At 44.2% G+C, this 22467-nt stretch overlaps 1 protein-coding gene and 1 long non-coding RNA gene across 6 annotated transcripts in view; one reads left to right on the forward strand and one right to left on the reverse strand.

The window, feature by feature from the left end:
- Septin6 (septin 6) overlaps nucleotides 1-12622 on the forward strand; it is a 74419-nt gene extending 61797 nt beyond the window's left edge. The window contains exons 9-11 of one of the 4 annotated variants that reach the window (XM_038316216.1): nucleotides 1814-2004; nucleotides 4765-4809; nucleotides 9867-12622. In XM_038316216.1, the coding sequence (XP_038172144.1) occupies nucleotides 1814-2004; nucleotides 4765-4768 (195 nt within the window). In that variant the 3' untranslated portion in view covers nucleotides 4769-4809; nucleotides 9867-12622. Of the gene's footprint in view, nucleotides 1-1813; nucleotides 2005-4764; nucleotides 5757-9866 lie in introns of those variants that run through there. The other 3 variants (XM_038316217.1, XM_038316215.1, XM_038316218.1) reach the window with 3 other exon arrangements.
- On the reverse strand, nucleotides 222-22351 carry LOC119804673. 2 transcript variants are annotated; one of them, XR_005283832.1, is made up of 5 exons: nucleotides 22250-22351; nucleotides 7727-7791; nucleotides 5410-5508; nucleotides 4325-4593; nucleotides 222-1978 (listed from the first exon to the last, which is right to left on the reverse strand). It is a non-coding gene; the product is annotated as an uncharacterized LOC119804673 (long non-coding RNA). The 2 variants fall into 2 exon arrangements; XR_005283833.1 differs by having other exon boundaries at nucleotides 4302-4593.
- Between the last annotated feature and the right edge of the window lie 116 nt (nucleotides 22352-22467).

The raw sequence follows: 22467 nt of genomic DNA on the forward strand, positions 1-22467 counted from the left end.
ACAGTGCTCAAAATATTTTATTAATTGCATATATTTATGGAGTATGATGTGCAATTTTCATGTTTATATAATAGAATTATTAAATCAAGCAAAGAGTCACTTCATTTCATATGTTTATCTTTTTTGTTATTTTTCGAGACAGGATTTCTCTGTGTAACTGTCCTGGCTGTCCTGGAACTAGCTCTTGTATTCATGAGATCCTCCTGCCTCTGACTCCTGAGTGCTGGGATTAAAGGCGTGTGCACCACCACCGCCAGCTGTTTTTTTTTTCTTTTTTTTTCTGTTGGAAACATTTAAAATCTAAGCCAAGTCTGATCACACAGGCTATAATCTAGCAAGAGCACAAGTTCAAGGCCTGCCTGGGCAAATTTAGTAAGTCGCTGTCTCTAAGAAGAGCTGAAAGGGGGGCTAGGGATGTAGTTTAGTGGTAGAGCTCTTGTATAGTAGCATGCTTTAGGCCCGAGGTTCAACATTCCCAGTACTGATAGGGGGTGCATTTGAACTATACTCTTGGCCATTTTGAAATATACAATAAAATTTACAGTTCGGTTCTCGTTAGCCCATTGCAAATGTAAATCCCGATGCAGCCGCGGGCAGGGAGCCGCTCTAGCATCACACCCAGTTCTCCTGGGCAGTGGGGCGCGTTGAGTCAGGGTGTGGAGCCACACCTGTTGTCAACAACTTTGAGCAAGCAAAATAACTCAAACTCTCTGACCTTCAGACAAGGTGGAATAGGCCCACATTTTGGGGGTTATTTTTCGGAGCATTGGATCCTCGGGAACTGGAGTTACCAATGACTGTGAGCTGCCCAGTGAATGCAAGGGACCAAAACTGAGTCTTCCGGAAAAGCAGAAAGTGCTCTTAACTCCTGAGCCATCCCTCCAGCCCCTAATAAGTAATAAGCCCCTGATAGTAATTAGTTCTTTCAAAAGAATCAAACATATGCAGTTATTCTTTCAAGCAATGGCCTTGACTTGCAAGCATCCTCTACCCATTCCCATCTCAATGCCAGAGTAATTGACCTCCAGTGCAGCTTTGGACTATCAGCCAGCACTTCTCTTCTCTTGGTCTTAGTTCCTAAACAATCTAAGAAGCCAAGTTTGGCTGCACAGGCCTGTAACCCAGCCTTGGGGAGCAGAGACAGGTAGATCCTAAAGTACAGGCTTAGCCAGAAGGAGAACTTTACATATGGACGCTTCCATTATATAATCCTCCAAAGACTTGTGGAGCTTGGGCAAACGCCTTCATTTATGAGACTTTCAGTTTCCTCATAAAATAGACCCTACCTCAACTGTGTTGTAAGATAAGCATGCTGGCCTATATCTTTATCTCAGTACTCAAAAGGCGGAGACAGGAGGGTTATGAGTTCAAGGTTAGCTTGAACTGCACAGCAAGATCCTGTCTCAAAAAGAAAAGGAACAGAGTGCTGTGTTAATGAAAATGTTTTAATATATTAGATTTAGTTAGATTAGATTAGATTAGATTAGGCTTGTAACAAACTAAGTACATATTATTAGCAACTACACCCAATAACTGCAGGGGTTCTTTGAAGTAAACTCTTTGTTTACACAGAATACATCGGTCCTTGCCCATTTCAGGAGCAGAGATTCCGAGAACAATTACAGCAATCTACAATAATCCTTGGCGCCAACATGGCTGTTACCGGCAGGAATGTTTCCTAATGTCCCAGAGTCGTACATTTTTGCAGTCACAGTGGTTCCCACCCACTCTGGTCTTGGCTGGGCTGGGGACTGTTCACTGCTGCAGGGGGATGGGGGAGACTCCCTCTAACTTCCCTGTGCCTCTCTGCCAGCTGCATGAGAAGTTTGACCGTCTGAAGAAACTGCACCAGGAAGAGAAGAAGAAGCTGGAGGATAAGAAGAAATCCCTGGATGATGAAGTGAATGCTTTCAAACAGAGAAAGACAGCAGCTGAGCTGCTCCAGTCTCAGGGCTCTCAGGCTGGGGGCTCGCAGACTCTGAAAAGGGATAAAGAGAAGAAGAAGTAAGTAGCAGGCTTGCTGGCGGGGGTGCATGTGTGTATGTATGTGTGTGGCATCTTTCTTTTCCTGCCCAGCCCCTCCCCCCAACTCCATCCACCACCTTTCAGGACCTAGAGGCCAAGGGGGCTGGTGGGCAGGTGTGCACTGCAGGCTGCAGTTAGTCTCATGTAGTTAGTTTAGTGTCCTCATGGTGCCCAAGTTTGAGTTGCTGAGAAAAGAAGCGCATTCCCAGAAGTCTAGCTTTGCCCTTTGGCCCATCTGGGAAAGCTCTGCAAATTCAGGGTGGATAGTAAGGGAAGAGGGGCTAGGAAGTAGGAAACAAACTGTCAGAGATGTAGAGGGATAAAGAGAGGAACAAAAGGATGGACAGACCAGGATCTTTTAGCAGAAGCTCTATGCACTTCCCCAGACCCTAGACCAGCGGTTCGCAACCTGTGGGTCGAGACCCCTCTGGAGGTCAAGTCACCTGTTCACAGGGGTGGCCCAAGACCATCGGAAAGCAGATATTTACATTATGATTCATAACAGTAGCAAAATTACAGTTCTGAAGTAACAACAAAAATGTTACGGTTGGGGTCACTACAACAAGAGGAACTGTTAAAGGGTCGCAGCATTAGGAAGGGTGAGAACCGCTGCTCTAGACTTTCAGTATCATGCAGCATACAGGTCTGCTTGCTCCTCCCACATCTGAGGGGAGGGGCCCACAATCTTACTCTGCCTGCGTTCTAGCTGCACCTGGTGAAAGGTAAATGCCACCACTGAAGGCTGCACCCTGTCTCCCCTCCTCCATTCTTTTGCTATACCTCTTCCTGCTGGCTGCTTAGGTATGCCCAGCCCGGGGTACTAAGAACTTAGTGGAGGGGGGGGGGGCTTCGGATGCCAGTGTCCTCTGCACAGGCCATTTTCAAGCTTGGGGAATGGTTCAGAAACCATTGTTTCTCCAAGTGTTTGGTAGGTTAGTAGTCCTGACTCTACCCCAGTCTCTGCTTGCAGAAACACTTCATTCCTCATTTCCGAGCCAGAGAAGAGGAAAGTGTTCCTGGCAAGAAAGCACGCAGAGGTTCCCTTGTGTTCTGTGGCTGTTTGTGCAGTGGGACTCGGGGAATTCCGGGATGGAGTATTTAACAGCATCCTTACTAAAGGATCCTTAACATCCCAGAGATGCCCATGCTCATGACCTTTGATTTTGGGCCACTGGTTTGAGTCAGCCATTGGATACTTTCCAGAAGGAAGAAGTATCTTTTTGCCTCTGTGCCTGACTTCTCACTTAGGAGTCACACCATGAATGTAAACTGTTTTATATTTCACGGCACTGAGTTTTGTGATCCTGTTATCCAATTTGACTACCTATTATGTAATTTGAATATTTTCATCAACTTGGTCCAGAGATTTTTTTTTTTTTTGAGAATAGAATCTTTTTCTTGGGGTGGGGGTGGGGTCTTGAGACAGGTTTGTATGTGTGTGTGTGTGTGTGTGTGTGTGTGTATGTAGCCCTGGCTATCCTGGAACTAGTTCTGTAGACCACTCTGGCCTAGAACTCACAGACATCCACCCACCATGCCCCACCACCACCCTCAGAACAGAATCTTACAGCTACATATCAAATTCACGGATTTTTTTTTTTTTTTTGGTACTAAGGTTCAACTAGGCAGATGGAAAACCTCTTTGGATGCATCATCTATTAACTTATCAGTCATGGCATATTAGTTATAAAACAGAAAATGATTCATATTTTCCTTTTTAAAATTTATTTGGCACTGGGTGGTGGTGGCACACGCCTTTGATCCCAGTACTTGAGTTTGAGGTCAGCTGGGTCTGTAGAGCAAATTTCAGGACAGCTAGGACTGTTACACAGAGAAGCCCTATCTCAAAAATCCAAAAGTAAAGAAACAAAGGAAATAATTTGCCATCACCTGGTTTGTTTAGGATGCACTAATGTTGTGGGTCAGTGGTTCTCAACCTTCCTAATGTTGCAGCCTTTAAATACAGTTCCTCATGTTGTGGTAACCCCTAACCATAAATTCATGACTGTAATTTTGTGTTTTCTGATGGTCTTAGGTGACCCCTGTGAAAGGGTCATTTGACCCACAAGGGGGTTGGGGACCCACAGGTTGAGAACCACTGCTGTATCCAGTCCCTTCAAGATGCTCAGTGAAAGCTCTTCCCAGACCAGACTTTTCCCCAAACTGACTTCCTCCCATCTCATACAGAAGACTGGATGAGTCTTTCTTTCCCCACTCTCCAGAAATATCTGGGATTGATACCAGTGCCCCTTTCCAGTTCTGAGATGGGTGCAAACCTTGCTGGGATGTGGCACCTTACACTAGCAATCAGAGCCGGCACAATAGCCCGTCCCCATCCATGCTCTGTGAGTGGTCCCAGGTCTGGGCTCCTTCTGCATCTCTGCGAGCAATTGGTGAACTTGAAGAGAGGATGTGCCACTAAGCTTATGCTGCTCTGCTCCCATGGCGCTTTTGCTGGTGATAGTTTGGCGAAGGGTATAAATCGTGGTAATAATTTTTTTAGACAGATTGTGGGTGGATCTGATCAAGTCCCAGCTTCAGAATTTCCTCTGGATGCCCCTAAAGAGACTAAGAAAGAGTAGTAGTGTTTCAGGGGTGTCTACCAAGCCACACTTCCCTGTTCCCTTCCCCGTTTCTCCTAATCCTTTGACCTCTAACACTTCATTATTTGTATCAATTCTTAATATTGCATTTCTCCTCGTGCTCACTCCACCTTCATCAGCTCTTACTGTTTTACAGTTAACTCTGCTGTTTGCTGCATGCTGCATGAGACCCAGGGTCCTGGTAAGCTTTATTAACTCTAAATAGAACTGGCAGTGGCTTCTAGAACATACCTCCCCAATCCCCACACTTGTGATACATATAGTTAACCATGAAAGAAATGGCTTCATTCGACCTGCTACTTTCCTCCCAAGACTTCCAGTATAAAGTTGTAATCTGTCGTGGTTTTAAATGGGCTTGTTACATCTGGAGTGCCTGCCTGCCTGCCTGCCTGATTAGATGTATGTGTGTGACGGCATTTGCAGACTTCTGTTGCTGGAACAGCTGTGTAGCATAGGAAGAGATCATCTGACCAGCGTGTAAAGTTTCAGCTCAGACATTTTTTCCATACAGAGCCATAATCGTGACTTTCAGAATGAAGGGTGATGATGCTGGGTTCACAGTCCCTTGCCTGCCATGCCACAGTCAATACTGACTACCCACCCACATCCCAGATACAAGAATGTGCAAAGAGAAATTGCTTCTCTGTCTCCCTCTAGGAACTGCTCCTTATCTGAGAGGTTCAAGTTCTCCAATTTCTTTTTATTGCATGCCCCACTCTCCAAAATATAACCAAAGTGGAAGATAGTGAAGAGACCTCAGATACTATAGGGAAATCCTTACATTTAGTGCTGTAGAACAGGTTGAGGTGGTTTGGCAGGCTTCATGGCAGCTTTACCTTTCGCAGAAAGCCACTGAAGTCTCGCAGTTGGCGTTTAATCCCTAGAACCCATAGAAAGGTGTAAGAAGAGAAACAACTCCATAAAGTTCTCCTCCGGTCACTCTACACCATGGCACGTGTGTCCACAAACGGTACTAAGAAATTAATTTTAAAACTTTTAATTCTGGGTCTGGAGAAATGGCTCAGGCGGTTAAGAACACTTTGCTGCTCTTCCAAATGAGCTGAGTTTGCCTCCCAATACCCGCACATTAGGCCACCCACAACTGCCTGTAACTGTAGCTCCAAGGGATCTGACAAGCTCTTCTGGCCTTTGTGGACACCTGCATGTGCGCGCGTGCACGCGCATGCACACACCTCTCTCTCTCTCTCTCTATCTCTCTCTCTCTCTCTCTCTCTCTCACACACACACACACACACCTCTCTCTCTGACTCTCTCTCTCACACACACACCTCTCTCTGACTCTCTCTCTCACACACACACATACACCTCTCTGACTCTCTCTCTCACACAAACATACACCTCTCTCTCTGACTCTCTCTCTCTCACACACACACACCTCTCTCTCTCACACACACACACACACTTCTCTCTCTGTCTCTCACACACACCTCTCTCTGTCTCTGTCTCTCTCTCACACACACACCTCTCTTTCTCTCTCTCTCACACACACCTCTCTCTCACACACACACCTCTCTCTCTGACTCTCTCTCTCACACACACACCTCTCTCTCTCTCTCACACACACACACACACACACTTCTCTCTCTGTCTCTCACACACACCTCTCTCTGTCTCTGTCTCTCTCTCACACACACACCTCTCTTTCTCTCTCTCTCACACACACCTCTCTCTCACACACACATCTCTCATCTCTCTCTCACACACACACCTCTTTCTCTCTCACACACACACACCTCTCTCTGTCTGTCTGTCTGTCTCTCTCTCACACACACACCTCTCTCTGTCTGTCTGTCTCTCTCTCACACACACACTTCTCTCTCTGTGTCTCTCTCTCTCTCTCACACACACACACACACCTCTCTCTGTCTCTGTCTCTGTCACACACACACACCTCTCTCTGTCTGTCTCTCTCTCACACACACTTCTCTCTGTGTGTCTCTCTCTCACACACACCTCTCTCTCTGTCTCTCTCACACACACACACCTCTCTCTGTCTGTCTGTCTCTCTCTCTTACACACACACACACACACTTCTCTCTCTGTGTCTCTCTCTCTCACACATGCACCTCTCTCCGTCTCTCTCTCTCTCACACACACACCTCTCTCTCTGTCTGTCTCTCTCTCTCACACACACCTCTCACACACACACACACACACCTCTCTCTCACACACACACCTCTCTCACACACACACACCTCTCTCTCTCACACACACACCTCTCTCTGTCTCTCTCTCACACACACATGCACACACACACTTCTCTCTCTCTCACACACACACACCTCTCTCTGTCTCTCTCTCTGTCTCTCTCTCTCTCTCTCTCTCACACACACACACACACACACTAAATATAAATCTTTTAAAAATTAATTCTGTAAGAACAAGCTTCATGAAAATCTCTGCTAAGGAATTAGCAGGTAATTCTTTGTAAGAATCTCTGAGGGCTAGTGGTTGTGTAAGTAGAACAGTCCATGCTATCGCATAGATTTTAAAGAAAATGAAAGCAGTCATTATAGGATAAGTGAAAGCAGTGATTAAGCGCCTTTTGTATACGCTACCAAAATCAGGAAGTGGGGTGAAATTCAATAGAAATATTTTTAACAGCGCACTTAGATTTCTTTTTAACTCGGACACAGAAACTTTCAAATGTAGAGAGGGAAGAGGTAATAGTACAATTCAGCCCCCTATTCCTGGAGCCTGCCATCAAAGAATCATTGACATACAGCTAATCCTGCTTCCTCAATTACCCAGACATGCTGAATTACTGTAAGGCAAAAGTTGTATCATTTTATGTGCAAAATACATAGTATGTATTTCTAGGAGATAATGATGCTTTAAAATAAACACAGCCATCATTATCACACCTATAAAATTAGCAATAATTTGCCAACATAAAACATCTAGTTGGTGGTGAAAGTACCCCAGTGGTCTCATAAATTGCCTTTCTTACTTTTGGTTTGTTTGGGTTAGGGACTAAAGTATTGAGAAGATGTCCCCTGGCTCAGCCATGCGGTGGTTTATATGGAGAGCCTGCTGTTAGTCATCAAACCAATGGTTGCAGTCATTGCACTACAAACCTCAGGCAGCTGGCAAAGGAACCCTCCTTTCAAGCAAATCCCAGCAAGGAAGTCCATCCAGGCTTCTGAAATAGAAAGCCCAGGAAACTGAGTCAAACAAAAGCATCCTAGAAGAATAAAGCAATGATTTACTACCAGCTTTAAAAACAAGCCCTGGGGCCCCTGCTAGGGCACCAGCATCAAACATCAGCTTTCTATTTAGGAAGACTAAATTCCTAGAATATTTGCTCACTACCATAGTTCAGGTGCCTAGTCAAGTGTCTGAGACATAGTAGGAGCTCAGTTCATATGGAGTTTCTTTGTTCTACCATTTTCTTTTTTAAAAAATTTTAAAGAATTGTTTATGTTTTATTTAACTTCATTCTATGTGCATTGGTGTGACGGTCTCAGATCCCCAGGAACTGGATTTACAGACAGCTGTGAGCTGACATGTGGGTACTGGGAATTGAACCCCGCTCCTATGGAAGAGTAGTCAGTGCTCTTAACCACCAAGCCATCTCTCCAGCCCCTGTTCTACCATTTTCAATGAGAGCAGGAAAGATGTATTCTGGTGAATTCCATTTTGACTAATTCAGATCATTGCACACCGAGTGATTTTCACTCAGAGTTCCCTGGGTACATCTTTGTTAGTAGCCATCCTTAAAACGGACCCTGGAAACTTATCACTAAAGTTATGCCTTATAAATGAGAGATGATAAACAGCTGGAGCAGCCAATTTCAACCCCAAGCTTCTGTGTAATCGACTGCAAAAGCAGTTCTAGATCAGTTGATCTGGGAGGGCCTTGGCTGCCTAGAATCTGCAAGCAGCAAAGGTTATGTGCCTCCTTCCCAAAACCTTCACTTGGGGGGTTGATCAGAAAAGCCACCTGGAAGGCAGGCTGAGGGAGGCTTAAATACATGGGAGAGCAGGCACATTCATTGTGAACAGTTGATTGCATATTCTCATATATGCATGTTTGTCTAATTCCACTCCCTGCAAATGGCACTAATTTAATGGGATGACTGTTGTGTCTGTTTTTCCAAAAATCCCCGAGAAAAATCAACTTAAGGAAGGAAATTTAGTTCTGTTTATAGTCACTTGGCCTCATTAGTGTGGCATAGATCTTGGTAGAGCATTGTGGTAGAGGGGTGTATGGAAGCAGAGCTTCTCACTTCGTGCCAGCCAGGAAGCAGAGAAATGAGGCAGGTGCAAGATACAGCATCACAGGACTTGTTCCAGTGACCTACTTCTTCCAGCAGGCCCACCTGTAATACTATGAATCTTTCAACGGGATTATTCTGTTAAATCAGAGCCCTCAAACTCTAGTTACTTCCTCAAAACCCCTTAGCTGACAAGGAAGCCTTTAATACATGAGTCTTTGAAGCACACACCACATCTAAACTATAAAAGAAATCTCATTTTCAGGTCATAAACAAGGATTCTGAAACAAAGCAAAGAAATTCTCAGAGACCATTAAGACTCTCCCAGTAATAGGAGAGTCTTGGTTAGATAGCTCTTATCATGGATCTAATACTTTATGACCACAGGCATATCAGTCTCTTCATATGTGACACAGGGACCAATATGACTTAACCTACTTATATCACAGAAATGAACTCCTGGCAGGAGACAGGTCAAAGTACGACATGAACACAAACCAGTGGGCTCCTGTAGCTCAGGTTTACAGGTCACTGGTTGGAACCCCACCCATCACACACTTGACAAACAGGTATTGGCTTAGGGTTGCAGTTAGCCGGCTAAACTTGCTACGAAGGATGCCAAAGTTGAAACCTCAGTTTCTTCCTGTCCTTTGGGACAAAAGGGCTGTGAGCCTGATGCTGTGTCTGGTAGCCTAAGGTCACTAGAGACTTGGTATACATGGACAAGGTTATCTGGATGTGTGTATGTGGGACTGTATGTCAAGAACAGATTTTAAAAATTATTTGTGTGGGATTTGGTCTTATTTTGCTTTTTAATGTCACCACTGCTGCCATTAATATGAGAAAGCATGTTCCCAGAAGCCAGTGCGTAAGACTTTGAAGACCATCTAACATAGCTATTCTACTGTAGCTATTAGTTATGACTTAATTTCTTTCTAGCTTTTTTTAGGAATACATCCATCCATCCATTCATTAACCCCCCTTCTCTTTTCATTTTCAGTTTGGGCTTCCTGTAGACGCACCCTTTCCTGTGCAACAGAACTGGGCCTCCCTCTCTTATTTCCCCCTTACCATGTTTAGGGGGCATACGACCCATGCCCTCCCCTCTCTTCCTGCGAATGTTTATACAAGCCTGAGAGTCAAATGATGATGCCTGGCCTCTGACCGAGAAGCCAGCAACGACATAGCTTGGAGTCCCATTCCATACCTTAGTCCCTCTCCTAGCACCCCCAACCATATGTGCCCCTACTTCTCCATCCTTATCTTTGCCAGACTGTCACATATGCAGGAGTTGCTATTTGCTTCTCTTCCTCATTTGAATTTGACCACTATTTGTTTCCTTGAGGTATTTCCATCTACCCTGGCTGGCTAAGTATCAGTCAAGGCTCAGAGCTTTCCCCTTACACTCCTGCATCCTAGTCAATGGGATTGTCCTCCCTTTTCTCTAATCTAAAGAGCCATAACCTCTTCTCATAGGCTTCAAAAGAATTGCCAGTGATACCTATTTCTTCTACCATCTTAGCCCAGCCCTTTCCCAATTCCATTCACTCAAAGTCACCTGTATTAAAAGTCAGCACACATTTCTATAAAACACAATTTTCTGGGCAAGACAGTGTATATTTCCCCTCTAATTCTGGATACCCCACAGATAAAGAAGGGAAAATAAACTAGCATATTATTACCAGCCTAGAGTCTTGAATGATAGACTTATAGAATTCTCCTTGGGGATTTCAGCATGTCATTGGTCATTTCTTGCCATCCCAATGAGGTGGACTAGCAATAATAATAATCCCAGTTTGTCAACTGGTGAGTTGCTTCAAGAAGTTAGGCTTGGGGCTTGCCTGGATGAGTATGCTAGTCTACTTGATGATTGTAATGATGGGTTGAATCTGCATTTACACCCGTGCCACTTAAAAGAGGAGAGACCATTAGCTGGAGGGAAGAAGAGATGCTGTTTCTCGACATTTACTTTGGTCTAAGGATTTGATATTTTAAAAATACCCTAGTCTTAAGTTTTATAATGGGTCCCATCTGATTACGGCTTTTGGAAACCCTTTGAAGTACAGAGCCTTCCACTGTCAGGGCCATGAGGCACAATATAGCTTTTGGTGTTTGACTAGTGACAGAGCAACAACTAGAGGCGACCTGGCAATGATCTGTGGCTAATATGGCGTCTCTCTGCCCTTCCTTTGCAGTAATCCATGGCTGTGTACTGAATAGTATGCCCTGCTACAGCTGGACTGGACTCCACTTAGCCTTTTAAGAGAAGGTTCTTATTTTAACTGACAACTTTTTTTAATGGTGCCAGACAGCTGGGCCCTCCACCCCTGCTCTGGTACTTCAAGCCTCTCTCTCTCTCTCTCTCTCTCTCTCTCTCTCTCTCGTTCTGCAACTTGCTTCTGCCTCCCAGTCCGACTGGCGTGGATCATGACCTTCTTCTTTTTTCATATTTTAAAGGTGGTTGTATAATCACTACCTCTAAAGCACGCAAGGTGATAATACATTTACAGGCTTTCAGAACTGTTGCAAAAGGGCAGAGCCATTCTCTACAATCACAGTTAACACCCGGAAGCCAAGACTAAGCCCAGAGCAGAACTAGTTAAAAGCGAACAAGTCGGTGTACACACTTTCTCTGTTTTGTGGTCAAAGAGAGAAGGCTATGTTGCTATGTACTGGCCTGTGGCCAGAGGCAAGTACAGGGTGACAATGGGAAAGCATGAGCTAATTTCTTGGGAAAAACCAACTGGAAGTGGAAAAATTCAGGTAACCCTATGCCGAGATGTAAAACAGAACAAGGCACCACCACCAAAACAGAAAGCCCAAAGCAGAATCCCCAAATACCTTCGGTTACACAGTCAGTAGTCGGGGGAGTCAGGCTACTGAGTTAACTAAGTCTCCTTGAGAAAGACCTCTTATTTGTAGCCATGGGGTTCTGTGGGGTTTTGTTTTTAAGACAGGTTCTTACTATGTAGCCCTGGCATCCCAGTGTAGATTAGGCTGGCCCTCAAATTCACAGAGATCTGCCTGCCTGTATTTAAAGGCAAACACCAGCTATGTGTAACCCAGCTGTTGTAGGGGTTTTAACTCACCTTTCCGGAAATGAGGCCTCTCCTTCGCAACTGTATATGAATTCATTACTTGAGGCTTAAAGATTTCAAAACGCTTTGCAAGTATTTGAGCTAGCCAACTTTTCAAAAGCAAGGAGGAACTGTACATAAGGTGGGAACCTTTTGGCCAGCATGGATGAAGTAAGCCCCTATGAAGATATTGACATGTAAAGAAATGAAGGGACTTATCTGAGGTTCCATTGCTATTTCTTGGCAAAGTCCAAGCAAAATTTTGTCTCTGGGTTCCCAATCCATTTCACCAAAGGACCCAAGTATTTATGTATGTTCCTGAAGACAAGATTTTTTTTTATGTTCCGAGAAACCAGTCATTGTTAGAGGAGTCTTGAGGGTTTTCACATAGAAAGATAGGATGGGATGGATAGGGGCAGGTAGAGAGAAGGCTTCAGGCCAGCTACCATGATGCCCGATGGTCAGTTAGCTTTCCTATAAATCTGAACCAGGACCAGGCCAGTGTCCATTTTACTGGTACACTGTGTGGCTTCTTGTAATCAGGGAACTTTGGTGGAAATAAAAAGCAATCAAACTCATTAAAGAAATTGAGATGATGCTAAATTTCATTGAGCAGCTCTTCTCACTGTAAATGGGAAGGTTTTTGTTTTTCTTCACTTGAACATCTTTTTTTTGTGTGTGAGACAGGGTTTCTCTGTGTAGTCCTGGATGTCCTGGAACTAGCTCTTGTAGACCAGGCTGGCCTTGAACTCACAGAGATCCGCCTGCCTCTGTGCTGGGATTAAAAGGCATGCGCCACCACCACCACCCGGCATTGAACATCTTTTTAGTCAGTACAGTTGTTACTATTCTTTAAAAATACTCAAAAGTCTGTTTACTTCTAGTGAAACAAAAACCATTAGATATGATTGTACTCTTGTTTTTCTAGACTAGAATGGAATGGCTTTCCTGAAACACACACACACACACACACACACACACACACACACACACACACACACACACACCATTCATTTCTCTGAAGCCAACAAGTCTGGTTTCCCCACCTAGTTTGGATCTTTTTAAAAAATTCACTTGGCATTCACATGTGGCTGTTAATATGTGCTTATTTTTTAATTAAAGCAAGACTCATTAAACTGGTGTGTGGTGTTCTTCAAACCTTCTCAACAGATTTCTCCAAGGTGATGGTCCCTCCGTGACCTGTTCCTGTCTTCTTGGCATTTAATCTATGCTACCTTCCACTGCCCACTCCCCTTGCATGCCACTTTAAATGTCCTTTCTCTTCAGCTAATTTCGTGTTTTCTCTCTCTTTCTCTCTCCCTCTCCAGCTTTTTTTAACCTTGTCTTCAGCAGCTGTACTAAGTCTAAAGGAGAAGACTGCCATTATAGAAGAGTTAGTTAGGGCACCATATTGTCTCAAGCAAGAAACCAACCAGTTCCCCTCCCCTGCAACTGTTCACATAACACCACACTCAAGTGTACATGTGTCCCTGTGTCCAGGCAAGAAGCTCTCTTCTGACTTACATGGTGTTTTACATGGAAGTGTCTTGTCCTAAACTCACAAGGCAGGAAAAGAATCATCAGAGCTGGAATTGGATCAAATGTAACCTCAGAGAGACGACAACAGAACCACTCACCCAGGTGTTAAGTGATTGGGGCAGGAGACCTCAGCTGTGGGTGTGGAAGTGCTGTTCACAAGGTTTTGAGTTTTCTGTTTGTTTTTTAAAAGCAATTCTCTGGTTCAACGGGTTGACTGTCTTCAGCCACTATCAGGCTGATTCTGAATATGGAAGAGAAAGTTGAGTGACATTTGCATCTTCAGCATTCACAGACCTTCTGTGGCCCCCTGCGAGGGGGAGGAATGGAGCATTAACATTCCGCTGGAGAAAGAAACTGACGATGGGGTTTAAGCTTAGTGAAAACAAAGCTTCTCCACACAAACTTCCAAGGGGCTTTGGGGGCTTTGCAAGAGGTTTCTGCTCAACTTAGTATCTGGAAGGAGAGCTTTGATGTTGGTAAATCTGCCTTCAATTCATTGGCTTTACTTAATATCCGAATACCATGTGAGTGTGCTCATTCCCATGTAGCCATACCACAAACACCAACATTCTGCTGTCCCGTCTCTTGAGAGAGCCTCTTTGCATGTTTTCCAGAATCTGTGTTTGTTTTTCCTTTCTTCTCTGTGGTTCTTTTGACTCAAAGGTGTGATCAGTCACTGCCCTTCTGGGGCTTTCATTTTCCATAAGATACATCCCAGAACCAGCACTGTTTAGCTCATTATCTTTCTAATGTCCATGTCAATTTTCAATAAAATTCAAAGAAATGTTCCATGGTTCCATGATCTGATCCCATCAGTTGAGGGCATGGCTCACCACAGTTTGCTTTAGGAAATGGGTGGATCCCTCCCAAGTGGATAATTTGGGAGGCTCAGAGAAATGCCATGGTCCCACTAAGCCTTCCTCGGTGGACCACCACACCCCTTGCTTCCTTCTGGCCTGAAATTCCAGTGGGGCAGGGTGGGTCTTAGCAGGCAGTCTCTACTTTCCCTTTAATTAGTACTGGCTGGGCTAATCAGATGAACGGGGAACCAGACAGTAGAGAGAAGGGGAAAATACAAAATGGCATCCCACAGAGCAAAGTCCAGGTAAGTTTTAATTATGGAACAAAAGCAGCTCTGTGCTGCTCCTCTCATTTACTCCTGTGATGTGCACATTTTCCCAATTTCCCAAGTTGAAAGGCATTCTGTAGATATTAAGCCTTCGGTCTCTCAGAAAGAGCTGCCTCCCATCCTCCCAAGCATTAAGGTAGACAAAAAGGAAAGTCATCAGTTTTCAGAAATCTAGTGCGTGAAGGGGGGCTTGCTTCCCTCCACTTCATTTGTCTAATGATCAAAGACTGAAGAAAGGACCAGGGCATCTTCTCCGTAGCAAAACCTGAAGCCTCTGCTTGGGTACTAGAGTAGACAGCACTGACCTGCCTCTACGCAGCTCACACACTAGGGGGCAGCAGAGTAAAGCTATAGTCACTTATGACGTCACTGAACTCTGAGGAGCAGGTGGAGGTGTGGAAAAATACAGAATCCTTAGCCTGTTGTGATAGCGGGAAAGTTGTGATAAGAAAGGCAAACGCGGTCTGGTGATATAGTAAGGCGCCTGCTGGCTGGCCCAACTGTCTGTGTTTGATCTCTGGGACCTATATGGTGGAGGGAGTGACCTGATTCCTTGCAAGTCCTTCTCTCATTTCCCCACACACGTGCCCTGGCACTCCACCCAGTTTCGGGGGTGAGGAAGAAAACAAAAACCCTAGGAACCTCTTCTATTGCCAAAGACAACAAAATCCCAAACCAGTAAAGGCAGGGATGATGGCACATTCCTATAATTTCAGCATTCAGAAAGCACGGGGAAAAGAAAGTCTCGTCTGACACCAACCTAGTGTCAAAGATAGTGAGTCCAAGGCCATTCTGGGTATATATCCAGACCCCGTCTCAGTAAACCCGGCCTGGAGTGGTGGTAGGGCTTCTCTAGAAAAGAGGAATACCAGTAAGTCCTTCAGAGAACTGATGCACATTGAAAACAAGACACAAAAAGTATCTGGGTATTTGGGTCACTGAGATGGCTCAGCAGAAAAAGATACCTGCCGCCAAACTTAATGACCTGAGTTCGATCCCTGGAAGTGATACGGTGGACGTAGAGAATTAGCTCATGCAAGTTATCCTCTGGATTTAAGTCATGTGCCATGGGTGCAGGCAAATGTGGGTGCAAACTTACTAAAGAAATAAAAATGAGAAGATTCAGTCATGGATGGAGCAGAAGAGATGACCAGCCCACAGGTTAAAAGCACTTGCGGCTCTTGCTGAGGATCATTCCAGCGCAAGACCTGGGGCAGGGCTTCTTACTGCCGGGTAACTCCAGCTGCATGGTTTCCCTTTCCCTCTTCTGGCCTCTGAAACTGCAGAATTCATGGGCACATACCCACACATAGAAACATGCGTAATTTAAAATAAATCTTTATGGGGGGGGGCATTAAGTAGACGAGATTTCTTGTTTTTGGAACCTCCCACTGAGAACCATCATAGTTTTGCACTACTTGGCATGGGCTTTATTTGAGGATGTCCTTGTCCTAGTGGGGTAGGGATGTAAGTTGGTCGAATTCTTGCCTGGCATTCAGAGCCCTGGATTTGACCCTCAGTTCCAAATAGAACCGGAGGTGGGGACATACACCTGTGATACAGCACTGAGAAGGTGTGACAGAATGAGCATGAGTTCAAGGCCAGCCTTGGCTATTGTATCGTGTTCACTGCCAGCCTGAGTTATGGGAAATAAGCACATTCTCTTCTATAACCACAGTTGCCAACTTTGGGAAGTGACTCATTATTATACCATTTTAATCTACCAAATTATTATTATTATTGGTTTTTTGAGACAGGGTTTCTCTGTAGCTTTGGAGCCTGTCCTGGCACTTGCTTGGATAGCCTCGAACTCACAGAGATCCGCCTGCCCCTACCTCCTGAGTGCTGGGATTAAAGGTGTGTGCCACCATCGCCCGGCTAGTAGTATGGATTCTTAACCTCCGTGCCATCTCTCTACCTCCAACACTGATTTTTTGAAGTCCTGTTTTTGGTTGCTGTCATTTTTATTTATTTGTTGGTTTTTCGAGATGGGGTTTCTCTGTGTAGCTTTGTGTGCCTGTCCTGAACTAGCTCTGCTAGACCAGGCTGGCCTTGAACTCACAGAGATCCACTTGCCTCTGCCTCCCTTCTGAGTGCTGGGATTAAAGGTAAGCGCCGCGCCGCCGCCGCCGCCACCACCACCACCACCACCACTGCCCAGCTTGTTGTTTTTAAAAATACAACAGAATGTGCATGCTGCAAAGATAGCTCAGCAGGTAAAAGTACTTGCACAATGACAATCTGATTACAAATCTAAGAAGAAAACCAAGTCCTCAGAGTTGTCTTCTGGCTTTTACAAATGCACAATGACACCCATGCACGCACAAATACAATCAATTAATAAGTAATAAACTATTTTCATTTTGGATCAAGGTGTTACTGAAAGGTTTTGGGGTGAGTAACCCTAGCAGGTCCCAGGGCAGGTGGGAAACAGAATATGCCAGGCAGAGGGAGACTGAGCGAGAAGTTTTATTAAAGGAGAGTGTAGGGGGAGAAAGAGAGAAAGGAGAGAGAGAGAGAGAGAGAGAGAGAGAGAGAGGAGGGGGGGGGGGAGGGAGGGAGGGAGGGAGGGAGGGAGGGAGGGAGGGGGAGGAGGAGGGAGAGGGAGAGGGAGAGGGAGAGGGAGTCAGAAAGCTGCCCCTTCAGAAGAATGGTGGGTAGAGAGAGAAGGGGTGGGAGCAGAAACCAGCTTACCTCAGCGGGAAAATGCCTGTGGGAACAGAGAGTGGGTGGAGCTTGCCTCTTAAAGGGACAGGTTATTGACAGGGAAGGTCAGTAAAATGGTAAGTTACGTCATTCCTCCACTTTATAATTGCTAGGCTTATTCATCCCTCTTCCATCAACAACCTTGCTAATAAAAACCTATGTGGAGAAACTGTACATACACCTAGCTCCTCAACAAAAACTTCTTTCCAGATTTAGCATCTGTTGGTAGTTCTTGCCTGAGCAAATCTCCAAAATGATTTTTCAATTTCAGCCCTTCCTCCCCAGGGTTTGGTCAATGCACAGTGACTTCACGGTAAGCCTTTTCCTCCCTCCCACTTGTCTACTTAGCATCACTGCAGATTTATGGCTCTATATGATAAGTATGTTTTATATGAATATTTGGGGATTTAATTACTAACTTTTAAACTTAGCATACAAGGTGGTGGGCTTCATTAGGACATTTTCATAGATCCAAGTCATTGTACTTTGTTCTGATTTGTCCCCCTCCCGCACTGTCCTTCATACGCCTCCCTCCTATCTTGTTGGTTCCCTTCCTCCCCAGTCCTCTTCTTCTGCTTTCAAGTCATTCTTATTCCATTTTCCTTTTTTTTCTTCCTTGACCCCTCCCTTGAGATTTTTTTCTCCCTTCTCATGTTTCTTTGGATTTTCATCACACACACACACACACACACACACACACACACACACACACACACTTCCCAACGTTTTCTACTTCATTACTGTTCCTAATTATTTTGGTGCTCAGGCCTAATTGGAGGTTCCTAATAATTGCTTTAAGTCCATTAGTAAGCGCTCCTCAAGTGCATTTATGTTGAGGGGTGTTCTCAGGTCAAGAACTCTGGGGGGGGGAGTGGAAATGTAATTGTCCAGGGGAACAAAAGGCACTAATGGGAGGGGGGGACAAAAGCAAGGCGGGGAGGAGAATGTTTAATCTACAATATATACTCATAGGAAAATTTAAAAAATAATACTTTTAAAAAGAATTTTATGAGACTGAGACAGCAGGATTGCTGTAGGTGTGAAGCTAGCCTGGGCTCCAGAGTGAGACTCTGTCTCAAGAAAATAAAACAAACGAAAGCCTCTCTAAGGATTTATATGTAGAGAACAGCTGATGAGGGAGCGAGGCTTTCTTCAGTGGTGAAGCTGACGGTAAGCTGCCCATGCTACTGGAAACTACCCTAATTGTGTTACCCCCGAAGTCTACGGAAGTTGAAAGGAGGCTAGGTTAGGAAGAAAAAGGACTTGGTGGTAGTGTAACTAGAAAGTTACAGTTATAGGGAGTGCAGGGTAAAATCAAAATAGGCATGTAACTTGCTCCGACACACACACAAATTTTGAGTGGTCTAATTTCTGATATGCTAATGGGAATTAATGTTTAGCTGGCTTCTGAGGTTCCCTCCTGCCATTACTGACTCCTTTACGAGAAAGGTCAGAGAAGGAAGCCTGGCACAGTCAGAGGGATTGTGCGCAGTCTAAAGAGAGTGGCTGAAGGCTGTGTTTGAGAACGGATGGATGCTTAGTTTTGTGGCATGGTTCAGGACTGCACTGGACTGCCTTTATAGTCCTTCACAGCCTCAGTCTTTATTCAGATCATCTGTTTCTGCTCAGCTCTCAGCTGATCCCTGGGAGATTCTGTACCTTGTGAAAAGGGAATAGGTTAAAACAGATTGACTGTAGGATTTTATTTAAAAAAAACAAAAAAAAAGATTACCAGGGAGAAAAGGTCAAAAGAAGATCATGCAAGTGTGTCTTCTGCTTTGTTTTCTGGAGACGACACGGTTTCTGTTCTCTAGTGGGAATCATAAAGAGAGCAGCGACAGGACTGTTCCAGGATAAATGGCCTCTGGCCTCTTTTTCTTGGCTGTCTGGGAATACAGGGGGTTGAATCCAGGCCTTCCTACACGCCAGGTACTCTACCACCCAGCTTCATCTACAGCCCACTAGATGGCCTCAGTTTCAATGCTTTCTATTTTATAATTCAAAAGTCAAGATTGTTTTACTTCCTTGTTCCCCCTGTCTACCCCCAGCTAATACTTACTCTCTGGAAACATCCCTACAATCACATTCAATTATGTGTCTCTTTAATGCCTAGGTGATTTTTATTATCTTTTGAAATTAAAAGATAATTGCATCATTTCCCCCTTTCCCTTTCCTCCCTTCGTGTCCCTCTATGCACCCCTTTGTTCTCTCTCACATCCTGGCCTCTGGACTCTTTTTCTTTAACTGTTGTTACACACACACTCCTAAATATACAAACACAATCTGCTCAATCTGTATAATGTTTGCTTGTATGGATATAGCTTCACAAGCAAAATTAATTATCACAGGAACTGCGATCCTACAGCAATTTCATAGTTTGAAAATAATATATAAGAAAGATAGATATATACTTAGGCTTCTCCAGAAATTCAGTGATAAATTTGCGAGATACACACTGGATTAACACCCAAGCCAAGGCCATGGATGTGCTTTGTAAAATGAGTTTTATGTGAACTCCCTGTATAAGGCAACTTAGGAAATGGATCACATATCTGTCATTCAGAAATCTATAGAATACTGCCCAGTATAATTACAACTCCCTAAGTAAGTAAGGATGTCTGTGGAATAGAATTGTGTCTCAAAATCAAACAGATTTTAAGTTCATACCAAGAGGAAAGTGGGAGGAAAAGGGACCTATGGGTATCAGATATAATTGTAATGAGTCTACAGGAGTAATGGTGTTGGTAGTTTCAGAATTAATACTAATATGGGAGACTCAAACTTAAGTGCAAATCTTATGAAGATTTATTTTGAACTAAGAGGAAGGAGTTTTTCTTTCTCTCAGATTTAAGGAGAGACGTGTTATAATCGCAATGCTGCTTTTGATGAGGGTTGGCAGCATACACCACATCTTAGTTCCGTTGTGCTGCTATACCCGAGGCTGCAAAACTGCTAAAGAACTGATCGATTTCTTAGAGTACTGGAGGCTGGGAAGTCCAAGACCAAGACAGTAGCAGATGCGGTTGTCTGGTGAGAAATGTTCTCTGCTCCAAGATGGTTTCTTGCTGCTGTATCTATCAGAAGGGAGCAATAAATACTGTATCCTTACATGGGGGGGGGAGATAGAAGTCCAAGTGCTGTATGAAATATGTTTTATAAAAATCTAAATTTCTTCCAGGAGGAAGTATCCCACAGGTCTAATTAACTCTTAAAGATCCTATCTCTTTTTCTGTTCTTGTTTGTCCCCGCTTTTTGATTTTTTTTTTTGAGACATGGTTTTTCTGTGTAACAAAGAAAAAACAGGCTGTCCTGTAACTCGTTTTGTAAACCAAGATGGCTTCGAACTCACAGAGATCAGCCTGCTTCTAACTGACTCCCCAGTGCTGGGATTAAAGGCGTGTTTCACCCCTGCCTGGGCCAAGACTCTACCTCTTAATGCCATCACTTTGGTCACTAAATTTCAGCAACTGAATTTTGAAGGGGATATAACCATAGAAGCCCCAAATTAATCCACTCATTAAAATATCAGCTTAAGATATAGATGCTAAGAAACTAGGATGGTGCAAAGAGAAAAGCATTCATTCATCTGAGTAGCCTATGGCATGCCGATGGAAGCCAGCGTAGGCATTAACAGCAAAAGAGGAATTCCCTGTTTTCATAGATAGGACATTTTATCAAGGGAAAAAGAGTCAGTTGTTTTAACATTTTTCTTTCTCAAATTTTATTAGATTTAAAAGACACAATACTAACTTATAAAAGATATTGAAACTAAAATAAAAATTATGCCCATTGAGTGGAAACAGTTAAATGTGTACAAATGTGTGAAAATGGAATACAACAATATACTCAGTAAGAGATACACCTAGCAGGAAATTTGAACAGCAATTCTTAACAAAACATAATCAAGAATTTAAGCTTTTTTTTTTTTTATAAATGATTAGATGTGGATTCCTTCAATCACGAGTTTTGGTATTTTTAATAAAGCATAGATGCTAGTTATTGAGATTTTATTATACAGCTATTTTCTGGTGAAAGTAATTCTCTCCCTCTCATGGGCCCCTTTCCAGTTTCCTGGCATCCACCCTCCCTCACTCCCACAACGACATACGTACAGTAAAAATTAGACACTGAATTTGTCGTTCTTGTCTGTCATCTGCAAACTGGGCAGTGATTGGTGTCTGTAATCTCAGCACCCAAGAGACCTAGGATGGGATGTTGGTTCAAGGCTACCCTTGGTTATATAGCAAGACCCTCCCACTTTTGAATTGAGGACAATGAGTCAAAAGACACCTTATCCAGGCACGACTGATGCCAGTGTAAGAGTTAAGTCTATGCAGGGTTAATTTTCATTACTGAGATTGTAATCTATATAATGTTTTGACCATTATGCTGCCCGGCAGCTTTTAACTAGTCTTTTGGCTCCCTTGTAAGCTGAAATATAAGAGCATAATGATACACTTTGTAGTCCCGGCACTTGGAAGGTGCAGGCAGGAGGACAGAAATTCAAGGTTACACGTGGTTAGATAGTGAGTAGGAAGCTAGCCTGGCTACATAAGACCCAGTTGAAGAAACACACACCCCGGCGCGCGCGCGCGCGCGCGCGCGCACACACACACACACACACACACACACACATATGGACACGACACCGAATTGTCTGCAATCATGATCAGAAAAGTGTAAAAGACTGGCTTGAGAAGTAACTCTGTTATTTCTTTGCAACCACGCTTTCACAAGCAGCTCCAAAGCTGATGGTGAAAGGGGCCTTGATTTTTCAAACTTTTCTCTGAAGAGGCATCTCAGAGAGCTAACAGGAAAAACATGCCAAATCCCCCCGAAAGCTAAATCCCTTCCAAAGGACACAGTCTCAGAATCGCGCCACTTAGAGACCCAGGTAGAGCAGACGGCCAAGCATCACTGCTAACTTATCACCTGAGGGCACCTTCCAGGGACTTAATGCCGTCACCGTGTTCGGGAACCTCAGACAGCCTTCTTCAGTTACTCTCCGGAGTCTCCGCCCTCCGCTGGTCACCAGAGTGCGTCAATGGAGAGTAATCGTCAGAGGAAAGGAAAAATATCCACCACGCGAGATTTCGCGGCGGGATTTCGAAGTTGGAGACCGGTTGCGGCGCGTGCGCAGTGGTCTCACA

This window comes from Arvicola amphibius, chromosome X (genome assembly GCF_903992535.2).
Source record: "Arvicola amphibius chromosome X, mArvAmp1.2, whole genome shotgun sequence".
NCBI lineage: Eukaryota > Metazoa > Chordata > Mammalia > Rodentia > Cricetidae > Arvicola > Arvicola amphibius.